We start from the raw sequence: 21,884 nt of genomic DNA on the forward strand, positions 1-21,884 counted from the left end.
GACACCATCCCAGCGTGGCATGACTGTATGCAACACCCCTGGAGCTGTGAACCATTTCCACAAACGCTGCAGGCATCACAGCTTGCATCGGCAGTTCTTGCGTTGGGGCACCCTTAGGCTTTTTGCCGGAGGCAGCAAGTCACACGTGAGTGCGGGGAGCTGTCGGTCACTCCATGAGAGCTCCCTCCTCTTCACTCCTCTGCGCACCCTGTCTAGGGATCCTCCTTCCCCTGGCACACGCAGGAAAAAACAACTACTTTGAGCCAGTTTCAAAAAAGAAAGGAGAGCTGACCAAGAAGTCATGACCTGCTAAATCAGGAGCTTCTCTGCAGCACCTGCCGGGGAAGGTGACGACAGGCAGAGGGGGACAAGGCTGCAAGGAGACCCAGCAGGATACCAGGCAAGGGACAGACCTGCCTGACTGAAGTGTGACCCAGGGGCAGCTGGGGAACCTCGCCGCAGCCTCCTCACACCAGCCTCACCCACACGAGCCCTTCCTGCCTCTGCCTTCCTTCCAGCCCCGCACTGCTCCCTGCCGAGCAAAACCCACCTCCCACGAAGTTTTCCGTGTGACTGCCCAGCTGCTCCCTGACCAGCCATCGCCTTCCTGCTCCTGATGGAGGAGCCGATCCACACCCCGGCAGCAGTCCCCGGCACCGGGACACGAGGACCGTCTGGTGCCGAGGCTGAGCACGGCACCGGCAAGGCGCTGGCTGCCTGCAGCCGGCCCTCGGACACCGGCACGACTCCAGCAGCAGGCGCAGAGAAGCCTGCCGCCCCTCGCAGGGACGGGGAAGGAGGCTCCCCAGCCCGAGGAGGGCAGCAGGCCCAGCACCGCCGCCGCGTGAGCCCGGCTGGGGCCGTGGAGGCTGCCCACATGCGCAGCACCACGGGGCGCCCTGCCGGGCCCCGGGGCGGCCGCTGCCACGCGCACCTCGAGATCCAGACGCGGTGCCAGCACGCTGGCTGCGAGAGACGAGCATTGTGCTCCTTCCCCACCAAAAACCCCGAGGCCTCCTGCGTGTATGCTAACCACAATCCTTTGAGAGGCTCGTGTATTTACAAACTGAGGCATGTTGAAATCAAAGGGGATACCATATGACATAATTCACATTAAAACGTCAACAGGCTGACAATTTATAGAGCCAATCCACCGAAGGTGGGGAGAACTAAGACGCGGTAATTGTTTAATTCCCGCTTAAACCAACAGCAGCTTTACCTTCAAAGGCGGTACAATGTGCAGGCCTTTCAGGCGCGCTGTCAGCCAAGCGATGCCAGCAGCTGGCGCCCGGCCAGGCATTAGATAACGGCTTTAACTATTTATAGGCACTCCTCACCAGCAGCGAGAGGGCGCAGGGCTGGGGAAGGCAGGATGCTGCTCTGGGAAACGCAGCTCCATCCCGGCCACAGCAAATATTTGCCTTCGTGGCAAGGACAACCTGTTTTTCCACGAACGCAGCAGCCCTTTCGCTCGGGCACACGAGGCGCAGCCCGGCGCCCCGGCGCTCCTCCTGCCGCCGCACGTGACCGAGGCGCGGCACAGCGCCCCGGGGGCGGACAGTGCCCGGCACCACGAGCCACCCGGGCAGGGACTCACGGAGCTCTGCTGACACAGTGCCTGGCACAGAGTGGCCCTGACCCCGACCGAGACCTGCAAACACCACCGCAGCAAAACAATGGAGGAATGAATTGCCCCAGCCATAAATTAGTTTAGGGCACAGGTGAACTTTTTACCCCAGGTGGGCCTTAGCAGCTTTGCCCACAGCCTGCCTGTTGTGCTGTTTTGTGAGACAAAACTTCTGGCCACCTTGACTCGCTCACATCCCTTGCCCACAGTCAGGCTGCTGGTGACACAACTTGTAGCCTGTAATAACGCACAAGGAAGGCACAAGAGAGAAATATACTCTAGCAGGAAAAAACTTACCTGAGCAAACCGCAGCCAATAAATTTTCTATAAATGCCAGCTAATGCTGTCCCTTTGAGAGCAATGGAAAGGGACTGCACGGACTCCAGAGTCCTCTGCACAGACTTGCTGTCTGTACATAAACAGTAACACCTCATTCTCTCTTCTACCTCATTAACTGAAACGCATTAAAACAAGTGTGCATTGGGAGCAGAAAATGAGACTGTTAAACCAAGCTGATATAATCCTCATCAGCTGTGGGAAATGAGAACACATCCATTACGCTGAACCAAGTACGCCAACTGTGATTTACCGATAATGTTAAGACCCCGAGAAAGATGCTCTTCCCCCTCGAACGTCTCTCTCCTTTCATACGACACGGCTCTATCCAGCGTCTTTAAGACTGTGTCACTTGTTATATTCAAAGCAGTGTGTGCATATTCTGATTCCAGCAGCCACCCTTTGAGTGCAGTGCTGTTGGCCTTTGTCCAGCACTGCAGACAGTTCTGCACAAGTCTTTTGTCCCCAGAAGGTATGTTCTCACTACACTAGCAGAGCTGGAGGCTGCCCACTTCTTAAAAGTGGAAGAAAATGCCAAATTAGGAGAGCATACACCCAGAAAATGGGACATTTAAGGATCACAATCTCAAATTGGGACGTTCAGATACACTATGGCAGTATTTAACAACATAGTTTACCTAGGGTTGACAGTTAGATATCCTGCTTGAGCATTCACAACTTGCCTTAACGTTACCAGCCTTCAGAAGAGCACGAAGCACAGAGAACACCCGGGCATCACCAGTGCCAACAGCACCACGTTGCTACAAGCATCCCTGAATTCTCCAGCTTGGTGATCGAACGCAGCAGGAGACCAAACTGAGGGAGTGTCAGAAGAGGTGACAAGAGCTGTCACTCGGTGACAACTGACCTTCAGCTCCACAGGAGGATAACAAACTGTTCCCTTCTCTTGGTGCACAACCCCTGTACACGTTCGCTGCCCTTACGAGAAGATACTTGGCTCTGGATGTTGGAGCAATGTTCGTTTATTCTTCCCCCAGGGAGACAGAGTAAGGGAACCCTCCTGACGGCACAGGAGCTGCTGGCTGCAGGACCAGACAGACCACATTTCACACCAGACAGTCAAGCGGCTTCAGGCACTACAGGACTGCAGTGGATTTGAACTGCTGACCTCGAGGAGAGGCTCAGGTTTCCAAATTCTGTTTTCCTCCAGTCAAACTGCACTCCTGGTACACCAGGCAGGGGTCTCTCCTCCCTGATGTCTCCACCTCTCTTCCATACATTTAGAGCAGGAATGTAAACAATCACTTCAATACTTGCAACTGCTATTTCAGATTTTTCAAAACAAACCTAAGCACGAAACGGCATTTCACTCTGAGTGCAGTCTGTTTTGAGTGAAGTCTAGACTGAACTCTCCAGGACTAGTTTCTCGATACAAACCTCGGGGAACTAACACCACACACCGGGTTCTAAAACGGCAGTCTCCAACAGCCTGTGCAGGCATTTTGAACAGGGTCCATGAAGTCTGTTTAACCAGCATGATGTGTGCAACAGAATCACAAAGAAACAGGCATTTAAAGTGACATCTGTTGGATTAATTAGCTGTGTAATTAGCCTCCCCTCTGTGGAAATAGGCTTTGTTACTGCTGCCTGAAACTTCCCCAGGTGATTTTCTTTGTAACTATCGTTCTCCAAGCACAGGAGGAGCGGGTGAGACAGGACTGCAATGCACGTACAGAAAAAGAGGTAGAAATAAAGTCTAGAGACCATTAGGCAGCTGAAGGGAAATAAGTGACAGCGGGTCAGAGAATCATAACCACCAAACAAAGGTGCTGAAATCCAAACAAATCACGTCCATCAATACTTGCAAATTCTGTAACCATGCGCGGCCCCGCAGAAGGGATGAAATAAATGGATAAAATGCAAATTTTTTGCATTCTCTCAAATCAGATAGAGCATCTTGGCTTCTGCCTCTTGCATCAGCTCTCCACTCTCCCCACAACTCCAGCTTGAAAGACCCCAAGCTGACAATAGGGGAGTCAAGTCAGGCCCACAAAAAGCTGTGTGACAAGACAGCAACTGCATCAAGCCATTGCAACCTGTTCTGCAGCACAGAAAAATTCTGATGTTTAGAGCAATGAGGCAACAGGATCCTGGATTAACTGCACTTCACTGATGATTCAATGGCCAAATACAAGTACCTCCTTAGAAATCCACGTCCCCGTTTTAAATGCAGAACCAGAAGAAAAAAATATATTTTTGCTGTCAGGACAAAAGCAGTATAGCAGTTGAGGTGTAAGACAACTCCGACATAAATCAAACTAGTACTGAAACAAGTATTTTTACTGCAAGTTGATCACATCAGTTTTACCAAGTTGTACCATAACATCCAGACTGTTAATTCCTTGCGGCTTGTGGTGATAGGAAGGATTCAAAATACAGTTGAGGGAAGGCAGTTTTAGAGAACAATGATACAGCACTCTGTAAAAAATCAACTGACTCCAATGCCTGCTTATTATCTTTACTCTGCACAGACACGTCAAGTCCCTCCCAGAGCCGTGCGAGCGGGAGTCCGCTCCTTGCCATGAGCCACCACACCGGCTTACTCTGTCCAGGCAGAGGGACCTGCGAACTCGGCGGAAGAACAAACTCGGCAAGGAACAAACCGATGTAAGTGAGGTTTTAGAGAAACACTCGCTAAATGCTGCTGCCATCTCCCCAGGTGCTGCCAGCACCATTCAGGCGGCAGTGCCTCGGGCAAAGCAGGGCCCACGCAGCCGCACGCTCCAGCAGCGACAGGCTCGCGCTCTGCCCCGCAGCCCTGCAGCGTGGGGAGCAGTCTTTGGCAGGGAGGCAATGTAACCTGGAGACAGGTATCTTCAAACAGCTGCAATAAGGTTTACCAGAGCTTGTCCAACTGTACCCGAAGGCACAACTTTCAAAGAACCTGTTGCACAAGTGTAACTTATTGCCTAATTTGAATTGCAGAACTTGATTGCACATAATACAGTGCAAAACCAGAGTCTTTAAGGACTGGCAAGTACGAGAAAAAAACACTACGGTATTAAGTTATGCATTATGCATACATTATTTATTGTAATCTAATCAATTTCCTGGAGATAGCAAGTCTAGAACCTCCCATATCGCTTGCACAGTAATTTTTGGAAGTTTAGCTGTTAGAAAAGTTTATTCAAAAATAGCTCAGTTATCTAGGAGAGCAGAAGACAAAGCACCTTGTAACCTGGTAGCGCTAATACAGCCTAACAGAATTCATGACTCCAGTCCACATCACGTTGAACCGGCTGGGGAAAGCACTCGCTAGGTCCTTCCCAGCTTGCCAATCAACCCATTGCTCGAGATGGACATTAACAAGCGGACATCCATTATTTAACAAAGCATGTCATCAAAAAGCCTGCAGCTGCACTTAGTTACCTGGCAAGGTCTGTTACCCGCTGCACTGAAAGCCTGATGCCCCTCTACCCCTGAAGTGGGAAAAGGAATTAAAAGCATTTCCTGGTCTCCAGCGCACACCACCCACAGCAGAAACACAGCTGCCCCGACGGGGGCACGGGACTGCCTGGCAGGGGAAACGGGTAACCACTTGAATGCAGGTCTTCAGCAGACGCTGGCAAGCGAGAGCTTACAGCCCTGCCACACAACGCCACGTGCCAGCCGCAGCCTTGTGCAAAACACTTGCCCAGCTCCTCTACCCACTCGCTCCAGCACCATCACACCCAGGCTGTTCCAGTCCTATCTGCTTGTCTTTGACTACGTGCATCAGGTGTATGCAGGAACAGGCTGAGGCCCCTGACAAACAGGCTTATCACCCATCTCAGACCGATCTCAGCCCAGCTGTTCTGACTGAAACTCCTCTTCACAGTGCTAAATGTGCAGGCAGGAGAGTAAGCAGACATTTCTGCATCAATCTGTACTCACAGTGGCTAATTGCCTGGAGAAAAAAAAAAAAAAAAGCAGGTCTTTTGGATCCAGACCAGGATCTCTGAATACACATTCACCCTCCACGCTCTCCTCTGCAGAGATGCAACCTCCCACAACAGTACCGGAGGGACAGCAGGCTCCTCGACAGCTTACACCACCACAAGATCTCCTAGAGCTGTCAACAAATCAGAGCAATGGCCATAACCACCTTATCCTCCATCCTCCCACTATCTGAAAATCTGTACTGACAAGCACCATCCAAAAGGGGAGAAATTCCTGCCTGGGGTGTGCAAAATTTAAATATCCATTCATGTGCTCCACAGCTACTGGGATAAAAAAAAAAATGCAGATAAAGCTGGCATCATGCATGGGAAAAGGTCATGCAAGATGCACATTTCTGCCTCATCAAAATTGTGACATCTAGTGAGATGAGAGCTGAGGTCCAGGACAACTTCGCAAGACCGATCTTACTGCCCAGCACTCTGACTCGTCCCACCAACCCCCCCCCCCAGTCACAGAGAGCCAGAGAGGAACCAAGTTCAGCTATCTGTAGTTGTTCACAAGCAACTGCTACAAAGCCATAAAAAATATCTCAAATTTACACAGATTATGATAACAGCTTGTCAAGGTGGTCTCTGGCTTTTTTTTTTTTTTAATCCATTTTCACAAATGTTTTGAATTCTAAATCTTGTTTCACAGTGAGCTTTTGGATACCTGTCTCGGTTAACTCCTAACACCTGCTACACCAAGCACCTGCTCCTGGCTCCTGTTCCAGTTGCAGTATCTCTCTCATTTGTTTCTGTTATAGGCTGATTTCTTTGGTAGGCACATGGCAGAGTACTTACTGGAAAACTGCTGAAAGAAGAACTGAAGTGTCTGAAGTCCACAAACAAAGCATTCAGCAGGCAGTGCTTTGTATTTTCAATAATTCAGATTTCAATTAGATTTCAGAAAAACCGCAATCCCATGAGGGAGGCTACTGAAAGGGTTAAATGGACCCGACTGTTTTTTGTATTAAAATACTTGGCAATCCCAGTAGGATATTGAAACAGAACTGGATCACAGGGGCTCATTCCTCCTGTAAGTTCCTGTACTGTGAAGAGCTGCCAGTTCCGCGCAGAAGCCAGCTACGGTTCGCATCTCAGCGAACGGGGAGGCAGCCACCAGGCAGAGCCTGCCGAGACGCGCGCTCTGGCTCAGCCGCCCACCCCGCGCGGGGTGACCAACCCTCGGGCTGACCTCCAGCAGCTCGGCCAGGCTGGCCCAGCTCCAGAGCCCCTCTCGGTCTGAGATCCACCGTCTGTGCAGACCGGGGTGCAGCTCAGAAAGTTTCTCAGGCTACGAGCTCAGCAAGGCTCAAAGTCCATTCCAGATTTAAACACGCTGCAGCCCTCAGAACTGTTTCGATTCACAAGCTTATCTTTCATCGTGAGTTTATCCCAGACTAGAGGATGGCAGATTTGAATTAAAGGTTTCAGAGACCAGCTTTAAAAACAACTTTGTGGGGAGACTTTTAAATGGATATTCACTTGTGAAGCTACCATTGGAATTTTAAGTTAGACCTTGCAGGAAATCAGTTAAAAGTCCCTTATAATTTGTAATTTAAACAGGCTTCTGGCAAAATCCACGTTACTCATGAGTGTAATTCAGAGCTGTGATGCTGCATCTGTAGTTCAAAAGATAAACTTGCAAAAATGAACCCAAAACACACAGAAGTCAGACAGTGAGTAAATCAAAGGTTAATACATCTCTAAATCCTCTGTAACACGCACGAGAGACTCTTTGTGGGCAGCTTTACCCTAAGAACCTTAAAATGCAGAGACTGAAGGAAGTTTCTGATAAAAATCAAAACCCAAACACGTTTCCTTTTGCCTACGTTAAATCATTTCAGTATTTCAAAGCTGAATCATGCGAACTACACACAGCTCCGGCAATGCTGAGAAGAGCTCTCCTGCAGGACCCCTACGTGAGGCTGAAGCCTGGTCTGGTTCCAGGGTCTGAAAGCAAAGCCACCACTTGATGGCAACAGCCATGGATTAAAGTTTTATGTACTCTGTGTGACAAGAGATCTCTGCCAGCAGGTGTAGAAGGATGGGACTATGTAGAGAGTTTTCCAAACTTCTGGTAGGCTGATTAAAATGCATGAGAAAAAAAAGGAGGAGAAACACAAACTACTTTCCGCTTCAGTCTCTCCTATCATTTAGCCAAAAGCCAAGTACTCCTTTTATTCACTTCTTGTTGATGCCATTAATTTTCTGATTTTTTCTCTTGTTAAAACTCGAAAACCTGTGATAATTCTTTATAAAACTCCCTACCTGATAAAATGTAGAGCTTTTATACACTGATGCCCTACAGGAAACATCTACTGTCGGCCAAATGGTGAGATGAGATGACTCTCAGCTTTACTATACTGCAGAACATTGGCTCGCTTAACTCGCATTAATTCCAAAAGGAAAGGCAACCAGATTTTAATTAACTAGCATTTTCTGATACCTAAAGCATTTCTTATGTAAAGAAAAACAAACAAACAAACCTCCAAAGATGACAAACAGTATTAACAAAATAGAAAGTCAGGGGCAAGCAGCAAGCTGTCACGATGTGGATGCTGGTAGACAGGAGTATTGATAACAACAAAACAGCAGCCATAATGGGTGATATCAAGGATTGATCCATCCAAAATCCATTCAAAGAGCAGCCACTAGCAGTGGAATTTGTAAAAGGAAAAAGGGCGGATATAAAGCAATTCTTTCCCAGTGCATAATCAAAGTTTCAGCTACCAGCTATTTGAGAATTCACTGAGCCAGAGTTTGCATCTTAATTACCATTTAATGAGCACCAATGTACCAACTCCTCGTGTTATCTGTCCAGTTCCTTTTTCAATCTACCTGAACGTCTGCTCTCTGCAATATCCCATGGCAATGAAGTTCACATGTAAATGAAGTGATGCACAAAAAAGCCCCCCCGCCCCCATTTTAAACCTGTTGCTAATCATACCAGATGTTCCTTACTTTTGTGCTAGGACAGTAAGGTGAGCAACTGCTGCCTATTCACCTCCTCTGCTCCATTCTGGATTTGTGCATCAAGCTAATCCCAAAGTCTATTTATTGCCTTCACAGAAGTCATTCTGTCCAGGTATTATCTCTGCTGCTTTCTCTGGACTCTTTCTAGTTTTTTTTTTGTTTTGTTTTGTTTTTTTGAAATGTTCAATTTAGCTCATCTCAGGAAAAATGATATTCAGTGATCAGGAAAATCAAGGATTTTTTTCCTTTCCTTTTTCCTTCTTCTTAAACTTATAGCAGATTTTAAAGCTTGCTTTTTCCACCATTTCTAGATCACTTACAAACAAAAACCACACGTCTTTCTAGCCTTTCTTCTCCATGGTGAAAGTAAGTTTCTATTTTCCCTTTTGTTTCATATCCTTATCTAGCTATCCATTCATGGGTCTCTTCTCCTAGTGACAATACCTGCATCTTTGTTTAAGAGCTATTAAATGAGAACCTTGGCAAACGCTCTGGAAACCCCCCTGGCCTGCACGAGCCACACCAACCCCGTCTGTGGGCTGTCTGACTCTTTCAAATAACTGAGAAAACTTCCTCTTCCAAAAGCCTGTCTCTTCCCTTTCTAATACATATGCCTACTAAGGCTTTTATTACACTTTTTATCCACTTGTCTACTCAGTGCTTTGCAGTTTCTGGCACACATTGCTGCCACAAGCCTGTATTTTGCATGCAGGTTCCTGCAGAACTCTTCAGTGAAGAGCCCTGCTAACCCCACTGACTTGCTCCTGCACTGGCACCTCCACCCGAGACCACTGCTCAGATTTATCCTACATAAAGAGGCATCCTTGAATTCTTCTCTGTGAAACATGGGAAAAAAATCATTCCTTCCCCACCCTGTACTGTGGTTGTCCTCCTCCTTTTCTACACATCCCCTCCTTTCCTATTTAATCATGTCAGAGTTTGGGGACTTCTCCTGTGTTTTTTTTCCCCCCCCCTTTTTTTTTCTTCCTATTTTCAAGTTTTTCTCATGGGTAGTACATATTTAATCCAAACACCTAATGTGGATTTAAGTAAATCCTCCGTGATCTACGCACACTGCACCCTTTTAATTTCTCCTTAGCATTAGCTCACCCATTTTCATGTAGTTTTTACTTCAAAGCTTGATATGGTTACAGTAGATGGTCTTTTTGTTTTTTACTATGTAAGGACACTGAATTTGAATGCACTATCACATCACTGTTATTCAGTAACTGCATCTTACACAATATTCCACTTATAGCTTGAGAATTAAACCTTTTTGGAGTTTTGCTTACTAGAGTCAAGTAAGTTAATGCACACTGTCACCCTAACCCCTGTCACACTTACGTGCTCCGCACTCTCACACTGGAGTGTCCTCAGAATTATCTTCCTCTCCACCAGCTTTCTCGAGTGCCTATTTAATCAGTACCTTCATTTAAGACGAACAGTCCCACCATAGCTCTTTAATTTACACCACACAGAACATAAACTTTTGCTTTTGGTCTGCCTCATATATTGAGCTTAGCTGGAACCGTAAAAGCTTGCCTCCCCAATGCCACCAGCTCAGCATCTTGCTGCAGCCGCTCCTGTTCAGCCTCTGCTCGCAGAAGGTGCGAAGGCTCCTGCGGTGCCCGCGGGAGAGGCAGGAGGAGACGCACAGCAGGAGCTGCAGAGGAAGGCAACTCCCGCCATCTTCGGCCGGGTCTGTAGCTGCACCTTGTGTTCTCACGAGGTTCACTGGGCATCTCTCTTTCTTTCCAGGGCAGCACAGAGCCAGAAAGTTTCATTATTGCTGGTATCTCGAGTACTGATAGTAAGGAGGCTTTCTCCTATATGCTCTGCCTCTCCTACTTAACAAGGAGCTCTAGGTAGGGTAACATATAGCCCAAACCCTCTCCTTCAGACCCCACAGTCCCTAAGAAAGTTACTTTGCACTTGGAAAGACAGAAAAATGAAAACACTAAACGAACTCATCGAGTGCACTCATTCGGCAGTCTGGCCAGCAATGCGTTTCTTCAGTAGTTCTTTGTTTAAGCTTGTGATTGAGTTACAGGTTTTGAACTAGAGATTCTCAGGAAGTTGTAGGAAACATCCAAACTTGGCTCTTGCTCTAGCAGATTAATCCCTCCTGGAAATTCCACCTGTGCAATAGATGTTGGGAACTCGTGCCTGACCTCTCCCAGATGTGGGGCATGCTGCTGTGCTCCGAGTCTGCCCTAGTCTTTTGTGCTGACGAGGAGACAAGGCTTAGCTTCTGCTACGGAACCCCTGCGCTTGTAAAGAGTTTGCACAATCCCCACCTCTCTGCTTACAACCGCTGACACAACTCAACCCCAGTCTCATACGATACTCATCTGGCTGTCCTAGCTAGGGCATGAAGGGCCTTCAAATCTGTCATCTACCTCAAACCAGCACAACAACCACATCTTGACATCTTAGAAATTTAAACTCACGTTTACCGTGGTGCTCCTGCTTTCCTGGTAGTTTCTCCGAGAAAATAAAAAATACAAACCACACAAAGGAGATAAAAAATCATGTTCAGAGGCACAAATACGGTACTTCCCCAGGTAAATGCCAGTTAAACAACAGAATTTCCTATTTAGCCCCAGGATTTAGGGGAACAAGAGGATAAAGGATTACCAGATCCTTCCAGCTCCTCATTGTAAGCATGGACCCCACAGTTGCATCCCTGCCCCCTCATCGCTGACCAGGGAGGAGGACTGTTGCAAGCTATTACGATGTGCAGGACGAAGATGGCAGCAGAAGACCAACCCTCCTCCTCTGGCACTGGAAGCATTGCAGGAGAAAACTGAAAGGTTCACCAGACTATGGGCTAACAGCATCTCCAGACCACATTTCTGGCAACATGTAGCACCAACGGAAGAGGCTCTTGGGCAATGCAAGCAGCCAATAACATGTAATTTAAGAGGAAAATGGCAAAAAAAGCAGAATAAGGAGGATTGTGTGTGATAAGCCTAGTGCGCGCTCTCACCCAGCAGCATCTGGAGAGGATTTTCTCCAGCAGGCAGGGAAGAACTCGATTACATCCAGTTAACTGTGCTCTAAACTGATTATGCATGTGCCAGGCTAATGGATTACATTAGCAAGAGGAAAAATAACATCCAATCAATCTCAATTTACTGCAGACCACACCAAGGCCTGAGAGAAGAGAAACCATTCTGTGAACTACCCCCACTCCCGCTGCATCTTTTCAGCTATCAAAAGAGACACAGCATTACAATCACTCTGAAGACTGCAAGAATTGCACTGAGGCCTCAGCAAACAACTCGCTTTATCCATAGAAGGGTTTTTCCATAAAGTCAAACACCGATTCCAGCAATGCTGGTGTGAGACACCGCGAATCCTACCTTTTGCTGTCCCCCACCACAGCAGGCAAGTGAGCAGCCACGCAGAGCAACATGAGCTACACTTTATGATAAAATAGTCTGTGGTTTATCAAAACAAAGAAAATCCCATACTGTGCATTTCACAGACTTTATGCAGACACACTAGAAAGCTAATATGTGGACTGCACAACAGACTTCACCTCTTTGAAATGTGTTTTTTTTGGTCTAGTGTCTCACTGCTTTTGTGTCAGAAGCAAAGCAGTACTGTAGCAACTCTGAGACCTCCCCAGGCCTCTTATGAACCTGAAAACTGACAATTCCTCTTCACCTGAGGAAAGCATTTCAGGAATCTTTATTACATAGATTTATGGCTGGTCCCCAATATCTGACTTTTTTTTAAAAACTTTTTTTTTTTGAATTGCAATTGAAGTGCCCCAACTGTTTCTTCCCCAGCTCCCCAGTAGAAATCACTAGAAATGAAGGGGTCCAGACCCAGAATTTTTAGTATTTTTAAGAGAACAATGTTAAGTGTTAAAACTCATAATAGAGCTTTCAAATACCTCTTTTGTACCCCAAATTCAATATCACAGAGAAGATTTGATTTCTCGGCTGGCTTTTTAAAGCCTCAGTGGGATACTCATGACCCCAATTTCCAAGCTGATTTTATTTCCTCAGGTCTCCTGCCTACCTGAGAGCAGAGGCATAAAGGTAGGTGTGATCACTTTTAGAGCCAGACTCTGCTGCACTATGTTGATTCTCAGCTGATGATGGTAAGAGTGATCGTCACAGAAACCTTGGCCTCAATGACTAACTCACTAGAAATGTTTTCTGCTCTTCTTCTCCAGGCAAGTCCAACAGCCACATTTCTAGACAAACCTTCTATAATGCTCCTGGTCACATCTTTCCTCTGAATTTGCTGGAACTGTGCATTCCCAGGAAAAATCCAGGAGTACTGAAATCTAATGCACCCACACCATGATGTGGGTGGGATACTGTACAGTGTGATGTCAAGTTTTACAGTCCCATTACATAAAGAAAAACAACTGAGAAACAATTAATAAGAACAAAATATGATCTGCTTGTATATGTACCTTCATACATAAAGAAAATCTCACTCAATTTGGGGAAAAGCGGGGAAAAAAGGATAAGGATAGAAAGAATATAAAAAAATTGAGAGAAACAAGAAGGCAATGAGTGGGATAGCATGTGTGAATGGAAGGTATGCGGCTGCCTAGATTTATGGCAATTCGTACCTGATTGTTCATACTAAAGCCATTATGGGATGATTAGAGAAAAAGGTGAAGCTTTAAGTCCAGTGAAAATCAATAGAAACGTCTGGAGCAATTCTGCTGCGCGAGTGAAAGGACTATTTACTGCATCCGGAGCTCCTCTTGGGTTACAGCCCAGAGGGTTCAAGCAAGCAAGGGGAGAGGGGCTGTGAACAAGAGAAGTCAGTCAGGAAAAAGAAGATGGTCAGGAAAAAGATGGCGATAAAGACACAAAATGAGGCCAAAACAAACAAACTAACAAACAACTAAGGAAGGAAAACAAGATAGCAGTCACAGGCCAAATATTACCATGTATGAAACCCTGCAATGCCTCCTAACTCTGGCCAAAGCATGGCCAATACATGCGCGCATACGCAGGTTTCTCTGCCCACCTTCTTCTAGCTTCAAGCAAGCTGCAAGCACTTCCACTTTGCTCACAGATCCCAGCATTAACATACGCAGAGCATTAAAGCACGGTGATGGCAGCCCTCTTCTTCCTTCCCTCCCTGCTCCCTCCTCCCAGCCCTCTCAACGCCAGAATAACCCATTTCTCTGAGAACAGCAAAAGCCTTCAAGTTCTCCTGAAGAATCTTATACAGCTTAATGACCCACCTTACAGAAGAGAGCCAACAGAGGCTAATACTGTCTTGCACAATATTTTCAACAGTGATTGTTATTCTTTGTGTGAAAAAGTTTAACCCATACACAATACTTATAAGACCTACAAGCCCCCATATTAAAGTGCCTTGAAATGGCCTAAGGCTTTAAAACCTGCAGCTGCTACGAGAACGCAAGCTGAAGAGCTGTACCATGCAAGTGAGACTGGGTCCCACTGGAGAGATCTGAGCAGCTTGTCTCCAAAGGATCGCAACCCACTGCAGATCAAAGTAGATTTTCCTTTGTTCCAGCACTTGGGCAACGAAAGATGAAGCAAAGCCAACCCTTACCTTATAGAGCTTCAGGCTGGCCTCATGCCTCGAGTTCACCGTGTGAAGACGCAGCTTCTCTAGACTGTTGGTGTAGTAGTCGCAAGCATTGCATTTCAGATGTACTGGATTCCCAATGGCCACACACTTCAGCCTCCACTCGTTGGCCTTCCCACCCTCCTTGATATGTGCTACCAGCTGGTATTTCTGCACATGCTTGTCCGTCTTACAGTGGAGCTGGAAGTTTGCCTTGAGCTGCGTGTTGTAGCGGCACAACTTGCACTGGTATGAGTCTCCCATCACTGCCTTCCACTCGTCTTCAGGGAGGCTACGCTCCACGTTCATGTGGAGGCCCAGCATGTCCAAATTATCCGTAGTGAACTTGTTGCACACAGCACACTGGAAGAGCTTCAGCGATGGGTCATTTGTTTGCGTGAAACTCTCACCCAAGTTCATTAGCTCCTCAGACACCAGCTGTCCACCGCCTAACCGCATGTCCAGGGGGATCTCTCCACCCACTGCACGAAGGAAAAAGGGGAAAAAAGAGGTCAGAAAATCTAAATTCTTTAGTTGCCAGAAGAGAAGCATAGAACGGAAATCTGTTCTCAGTGCAATTCTTGCATCCACCAAATCCACAGCAAAAGCCAAGCACAGCTGTCCCTTATTCCTCTTCTGCTGGCCAGTACCACATCTGACGAGAAAAAAAAGCAGTAGCAGCCAGCATGTAAGGCTGGGAAAGGACTGCAGTAGCCCTTGCTACCTACCTTGTAAATGCCAAGCTCTGAAAGATAAGCATCCAACCCTCTGCCCATGAAAGGTGACATGAAAAAAACCTACTTCTGACAGTTTCTGAGGAGGACAAATTCCTTAGTATTGCACTGCAAGTCCCTGTGGCCATATCAAGAACAGGATAATGGGTTTTCCTGTTTTTTTTTTTCCTTGCCTACCTGGAGAAGCAAGAAATGTTACCTCACGCAGTACCTAAGCACTATCTCAATGTGATCTTGGCCACAAATTCAAGCAATATGAGTATTATATAGATAAGTCACCACACTGCAGTCAGGAACGGGCAACGTGCAGAATATTGCACATACAAAACCAGTCTGAAAGGTGCCACTCCTGCAGCATTAGATCTGTTCTCTCGTCCAACAGTTCAAAAATGGAAGACAGTCTTCTAAAACCAATGTTGATAGATGCTTTGTACGCCCGAGAAAAAGACAACCATTATTAATAACGTGAGTGCAAGAACATGTCAAGGAAAGCCAGCAGGATGCTTGCTGTCTTTAAGTGTCATAGATCTACTCTTCAAACCAAGAGCTGAACTCTGTTCAGTTACAGTAAACGAGTACAGCAAGCTCTGATTTACATCAGATTACTTTGAAGATATGGACAGAGACTTTTTTCTAACGTTAACTTTTTATGTCAAAGCACAGAGACCAACCACCAGCCTTTTCTTAGGGCCTTTGCTCCACCTTGCTCTCTTTTTCCATAAGCGAAGATACTTGTGCTCTCCTCTTGCAGCCTTTTGGTATTTTACCTTGATCTTATGTCATAGCTTGGCATAAAAGTCTTGTTTTATCAAAGGAACCTTCAGGTCAACAGTTACTCAGCCAATCAAAAAGTTTCCTATGTTTCAGTCTGTTTGCTGAGAAAGAGCTAATACTGGGAGAACACTCCAAGTTCAGGCAGATACCCTAACTCCATACTAACCTTTCTGAAAGCACGTAACCACAGCTGGTGCAGACTGCAGCTTTAGGCAGCGTATGTGCTACTATCTCTCCTGCAGAAATACAATGCCATGATGTTCATTGCAGTCCTAAGCAGGAAGAACTAGAGCTTACAAGACAACTGGACTGCTGAGTTTGTTAGAGGGTACCTTGTGCTCACACAGGGAAGAACTGGTTGGAGAAAAAAAGTCCCATTCATGTGGAACAAGCCCCAGTGCCAGAAACCTGCCCTTCGGTCAAAGCAGTCACGATCCTTTTTCTCAGTCGACTCTATCCCTGCCTGCCACAGCAGAATTACACCCTGCACATAGCTACTCCTGCATACCTGCTCACCAAACACACAAAGAGGAGGGAACAGACCACTTGCCTTCCATAGTCCACAACTCCGAATCATGGTAATTTTCCTAAGCATTCCTCTTAAGATATATCCTGAAATCTTCTCTTTGAATCAGTCTACTCTAAACACATCATGCAGTAAAAACATGAAAGCAGTATCTTCTGATTTATTAATATTCTACTCAAACCCAGTTTTGGACTGAAGTGTAAAAATGGAAAAAATCTGCTTCACTTCTAACCAAGTCCATAGTATGTGTATGAGTTAAATGAGCTGAGCTTATGTCAAGTGCTTATTGACATGGGGAAGGGCCTCCCTCCGTGATCTTCAGCTTGAGAACTGTAACCATCAAGTGTACTATTCACAAATCACTTTTCAGGCAAGCTCGTATACATTCAAGGCCTTGTCTTGCACTTTAAGAGACTTCAGTTAAAATACTCTCAAATTCTCTCATGCCAACCTCCCTGTACTTCAGCAAGGAGGCTCTACGAGCTACAAAAGGGGTGCATTCCAAGAAACCACCCACAGATGACTCCCTAACTTTACATGCTACTACTATAAGCGCTACATCACAAATGGCTGTCAGTTACATCTGTCGGCAACTCAGTGCTATTGAAAATATACTGGAAAAGATTATGTCCTTGACCTCCCAAAGATGCAAGCTGGGACACCAAAGAAAAAATTAAGATAATTAATTTATAGTCACTGGAGTTCCTCCGTTTTCATTTTTTTAGTATCTTGTGTTGTTGTTCTCTCATACGACTTTCACGTCCTTCTGGACTAATAATAAGCAGTACTATGAATAGCTGAAGGAAAGGAGAACATGCATGAGACCAACGAACCAGTAACGTAGCACATCAGTAATAATAGCATCAATGGATGGACAAGGGTAGAGAGGGCAGAGTGCAGCACAAAGAAATTAGCTCAGAGGGAAGCAGGTAAAGTGGCAGATTTCTTTTCACATACTTTCTGTAGGCACTATGAAAAATCCTCAGCAATAGCAGAGGAATGTAGAAACAAAAGTCATCTCAGCTTTCAGCTGCTATGCCCTAAGTGTCGTCAGGGACTCTGTGATGAAAGCTGAAATACAACAGTGCTGCAGCGGCTGCCACCAGTCTTGTGCAATGTAAGCGGCATGGTGGAAGAACTTAACTGGAACCTACCCCCACCCCATTCTAACTCTTGGGCTAAATTGTGTGGGGATAGGGTGTGCTCCCCACAGTGCCAAGACAAACATGATGAATGCTTGTTGTCAGGAAAAACACGTTTGGTAATTTATTTCAAAGTGCTTTTGTCATTTGATGAGAGAAATACTCTCTCTCTATAGCCATTCTTCAGATTAATGACTCTCATCCGGTCAAGCCTCAAATCTTGTATATCATGCTGGCATCAGAGGAACATTTCAGTTCAGTTTCTTCAGCAGAGGAACATCCCCCCCTTCTACCAAATTCATCACAACTCTCAAAACACGCTTACCTTTTCTTCTCAGGGCAACACAACATGTAAGACACCAACTCAGTCTCTGCCTCTGAGAGCACTAGCTGCTGAGCAGACAGCCTCACAAAGCCACCCACCAAACACTACTTGCATTCCTTACCAAAACAAGAGAAAATAATCAGGAAACCCTTGGAAAGAATCCTTTCTGTAGTAATGAGGAACGTTTAATGCATGTTAGCTGTAATCTGTATCCACTGCTTTATTACCTCCTTACCAGAACTTTTAGAAAACACACCAAGAAGTGACATACTTTCCCCAGATGAGAGAAACTGTCGTGGGGGAATGCAGAAGACAAGTCTCTACTGTGCAGACTCCATCCTTGACCATCACACACAGGCAATTCACTGCACTGCAGCGCACAGCAAGCCGCAGAGACAGAACAAAGAACTTGGCACGCAGCGCGCAGCCCACACATGAGGGTATTATGGTAACACAAACACAATCCCTCCCTCACACACAGAAACAGTGGAAAACCCTTCAACCTCACCTAGAGATGGAGTCATCGTTGCCATGGGGTTGGTGGGATCAAGCTGGAATCCACCCATCATGAACTGTGCATCTGACGAAGTGCTATCCATCTTCAGGTTGGGAAGGTTCATGTTCTGGGCCAGGTAGTACTGGTAGAGCTCGGCCTCGGCAGGGGACGGCAGGCTACCGAGGCCCAGGTGCCGGTTGTGTTGGATTTGGGACATGTTTTGCTGAAGCAGCATCATATTGTGCATGTGCTTCTCACTGGTCATGTGGATACGAAGGTTTCTAGCTACGTTGGTCTCATAGTCGCACACCTCGCACCGCCACGTGGGTTTGGTTTTTGGTTTGGTGGGGGAGGGGGCCCCACAGGTGCTACCAATGTTGGCGGCTGCAGCGGCCGCGGCTGCTGCAGCCGCTGCTGCCGCCCCGGCGGTGTGGCTGAAGACTTGCTCTCCCCCTCCGTTCTGCAGGTTTTGCATGTTGTTGAGATGCTTGTCAGACTGCATATGAATACTGAGGTTGCCTTTGGTAGTAGTGGAGTAGTTACAGACCTCGCAGCGGAAGGGCTTGTAACCACAGGTGTAGCTCTCACCCCGTGCCAGCCGTGGGTGCGGCTGCCCACTTTTGCAGTAGACACAGGAGCCACCCGGCTCAGGATGTTTCTCCTTCATGTGCGCCTCAAGCGTCTGCTGGTACTTGTAGTGCCAATTGCACTTGGGACACTTGAGTGTCTTACATGAGTTGCGAGAATGCATCATAGTCATGTGGCCACCCAGCGACCGCGAGGAGCCCAGGACCGTGTCACACTTTGGGCACTCCACGCCGCTCCCCGAGGGGCACTCCCCACCCCCAAGTTCACAGAGGGGGCCAGCATGCTGGTGATGGGAGATGTAGCTCCCGTCCTCGCCCTCTGTGCTCTCATTTGGTTCTGGTGCTGTGGCATTGTCTTTATTGGCACTTTCATCGATAAAGTCCAGCCTCCTGCTGCCCTCTGCCACGTTGGCTCCACCGCCCTCATTGTTAAAGCTTAAGTGATTCCTCCTGTTTGCACCATCAAAGACAAAGGAAGAAGCAGAATTAGAACTAGTAGAAGCTGTGCCCCGCGACAGGGTCTGGAGCACGTTAGGCATTAAGGGAGAGTTAGAAATGCTTTGGTTTGAGAGAGCAAGGTCCTTTTTGCTGCTGCTGCTGCTGCCGCCTGCCACAGCCCCAGAGTCCTCCTGGGGCCTGTCCTCCAGTTCATCCTCCAACTCGCTTGGAAACAGTCCTTTGCAACCCTCATCATCCTCATCTTCTTCCTCTTCCTCCTCCTCCTCTTCCTCCTCCTCTTCCTCCACCTCCTCCTCTTCTTCCTCTTCTACCTCTTCAACTGGCTCTGCCTTCTCAGAAAGGCTGTCCTGGTCGCCCCCTTCTTGCTTCTCCCCCTCTGCCACCCCAGGGTCCTTCCCCTCGGAGGATTTGGTGGGACTGGAAGCCAGCGGGCCCAGGGGGACTGAGGTAATTGGAGTCTTCAGAGCCGAGCTGGTCAGCCCACCCAGGTTGAGGAGCGTACCAGGGGCCAGGACACCTGACGGCGGCGGCTCCGCTCCGCCAGCTGGCCCAGCCTGGAGGGCCTGCTCGCCTTCCATACGAATGCCACTGAATTTACCATAAAAACTGTGTCCAGGGCCTATGAGGTTAGCTGTGGAAACAAGAGGGTGCTGAAAGGTTTTGTTTTTTGGTTCCAGAAAGCTGACAAGGGGTTCCTTGTCTTTGCCTATCCCTTGGATGATAGCGGAGATGTTCTTATTGCTAAGAATTTTCCGCTCCTCCTCACTCAGAGTCATTCGGTGGTCGTGCACCGCATGGGTCACGAATGAGCGGACATACCCAAAGGAGAGCTTGCACAAGAAACACATAAGGATGGGCTTCCTCTTCCCGTAGAGCACAAAGCCATCAAATTTGGACAGGTCCACATTGTTGGGAACATCTTTGGATACGCAGGAGCTTTTGGCAGAACCATCGCTGTTCAGGTAATCCTTGTTGCTTTTGTGTCGCACATCGAAGACGCGGAAGCTGTGCAGGACGGGGCTGATGCCCGCCAGGGCTGAGGTATTCGGGAAGGCCTGGTCTGAGCCCTCAAACCACTTCCCGAAGGATGAGGCTATGTGGAAGGTGTTGATGATCTGTGGGTAGACGGGGGCGGCGGCGGAGGGCTCTCCCTGCTTGGAGAGAGAGTTCGGGAGCAGCGAGGGGAGAGCCCCGCTGCCACTGCCACAAGCGCCCCCGCTCTGCACCAGCTGGCTGAGGCTCTCCACGATGTAGGCTGAGCCATCCGGCTGGTAGACGATCTCACCGGCCAGGTTCTCCACATCGCTCTCCTCGTCCCCGTCCTCACTGCTCTCGCTCCCGCTCTCCCCCCTCAGAGGCGGGGGCGGGCGGGCGCCGGCGCAGCGGTGCTCCATGTAGCTCTGGAGGCCAGCGAAGGAGGCCGCGCACTGGCCGCAGCTCACCTCCTTGCCGGCGGGCTCGGTGCCGGGGCCGGCCGCGGCGCTGCTCTCGGGGACGCGCTCAGGGAAAGGGACCCTCAAGCTGTCCAGGGGTCCGCGGCTCTCCGCCGCGGGCTGCTCCATGCTGCCGGCCGTGTCCGGGAGGTGGGTGCTGTTGAGATCAGTCCATTGCTGGTGCTGAGGGATGCCGCACCCATTGTCCTTCCCGGGGATGACGGGCGAGTCACAGCCTTCCATGGCAGGGCCGGCACGGAGCGCTCATTGCACCCGGTACGGCTGGGACCTGCAGGCAGGGAGAGAGGAAAAACCCAGGTGAGTCAGAGAGAAGACGACACAGTTCCCATATAAAGACCATGCATCGCAAACGCCCTGGGGATCCCGCTCTCTGGGATCACAAGGGATGGCACGAGAACTGGTTTCCCAAAACAGGCTCCAGGAACTGAAGACCCGACCTAGGATGCTGCACTGGGAGTGCAACCACAGGAAACGAGCAATGGCAACCAAAAGGTGCTCGCCACCTTCCACTTTCCCTGAGTCACTGAGGGGAGCAAGAACGGCAAGAGGCTCATCAAAGAGAGCTGGAAGGTGGGGAAAACCTCCCCCTTCACCTTCCCTGAAGGGGGACAGGAAGATCGTAGGAACTGCATTGACACCCACAGAGCTTTAGATCTCCCGAAAGATCTTCAAAAAATAAAAATAAAAAAGATTAATAGAAAAGCTTTTGAGAGAAGCAGAGTTAGGAAGCTACAAAAGAATACTGCCAGAACTTCAAAACTTTGTAAAAATTGTAGTCCCATATCTGTGGCTTCCTAAGTCAGATGCCGTTCTTTTCAGGCAATTCCCCTCTGTTAGCTGTTCCGGGAGCACAGCAAGCATCCTGGGCTCAGTCTCACACGTGCACCTCTGTAGTAGATCATGAGACCCAGAGCAAGAATTTTGGAGTCACAG

At 48.0% G+C, this 21,884-nt stretch overlaps 1 protein-coding gene across 13 annotated transcripts in view; it reads right to left on the reverse strand.

Annotated features, from left to right (window-relative positions):
• Positions 1 to 21,884, reverse strand: part of ZFHX3 (zinc finger homeobox 3) — a 618,952-nt gene that overhangs the window by 93,424 nt on the left and 503,644 nt on the right. For all 13 annotated transcript variants that reach the window (XM_080552446.1, XM_080552438.1, XM_080552447.1 and 10 more), the window contains 2 exons: positions 18,464 to 21,219; positions 14,440 to 14,936 (listed from right to left, as the gene is read on the reverse strand). In XM_080552446.1, coding sequence (XP_080408572.1) covers positions 14,440 to 14,936; positions 18,464 to 21,173 — 3,207 coding nt within the window. In that variant the 5' untranslated portion in view covers positions 21,174 to 21,219. The remainder of the gene's footprint in view (positions 1 to 14,439; positions 14,937 to 18,463; positions 21,220 to 21,884) is intronic.

This window comes from Anser brachyrhynchus, assembly GCF_964034855.1.
Source record: "Anser brachyrhynchus genome assembly, chromosome: 12".
In the NCBI taxonomy this organism is placed as follows: Eukaryota; Metazoa; Chordata; class Aves; order Anseriformes; family Anatidae; genus Anser; species Anser brachyrhynchus.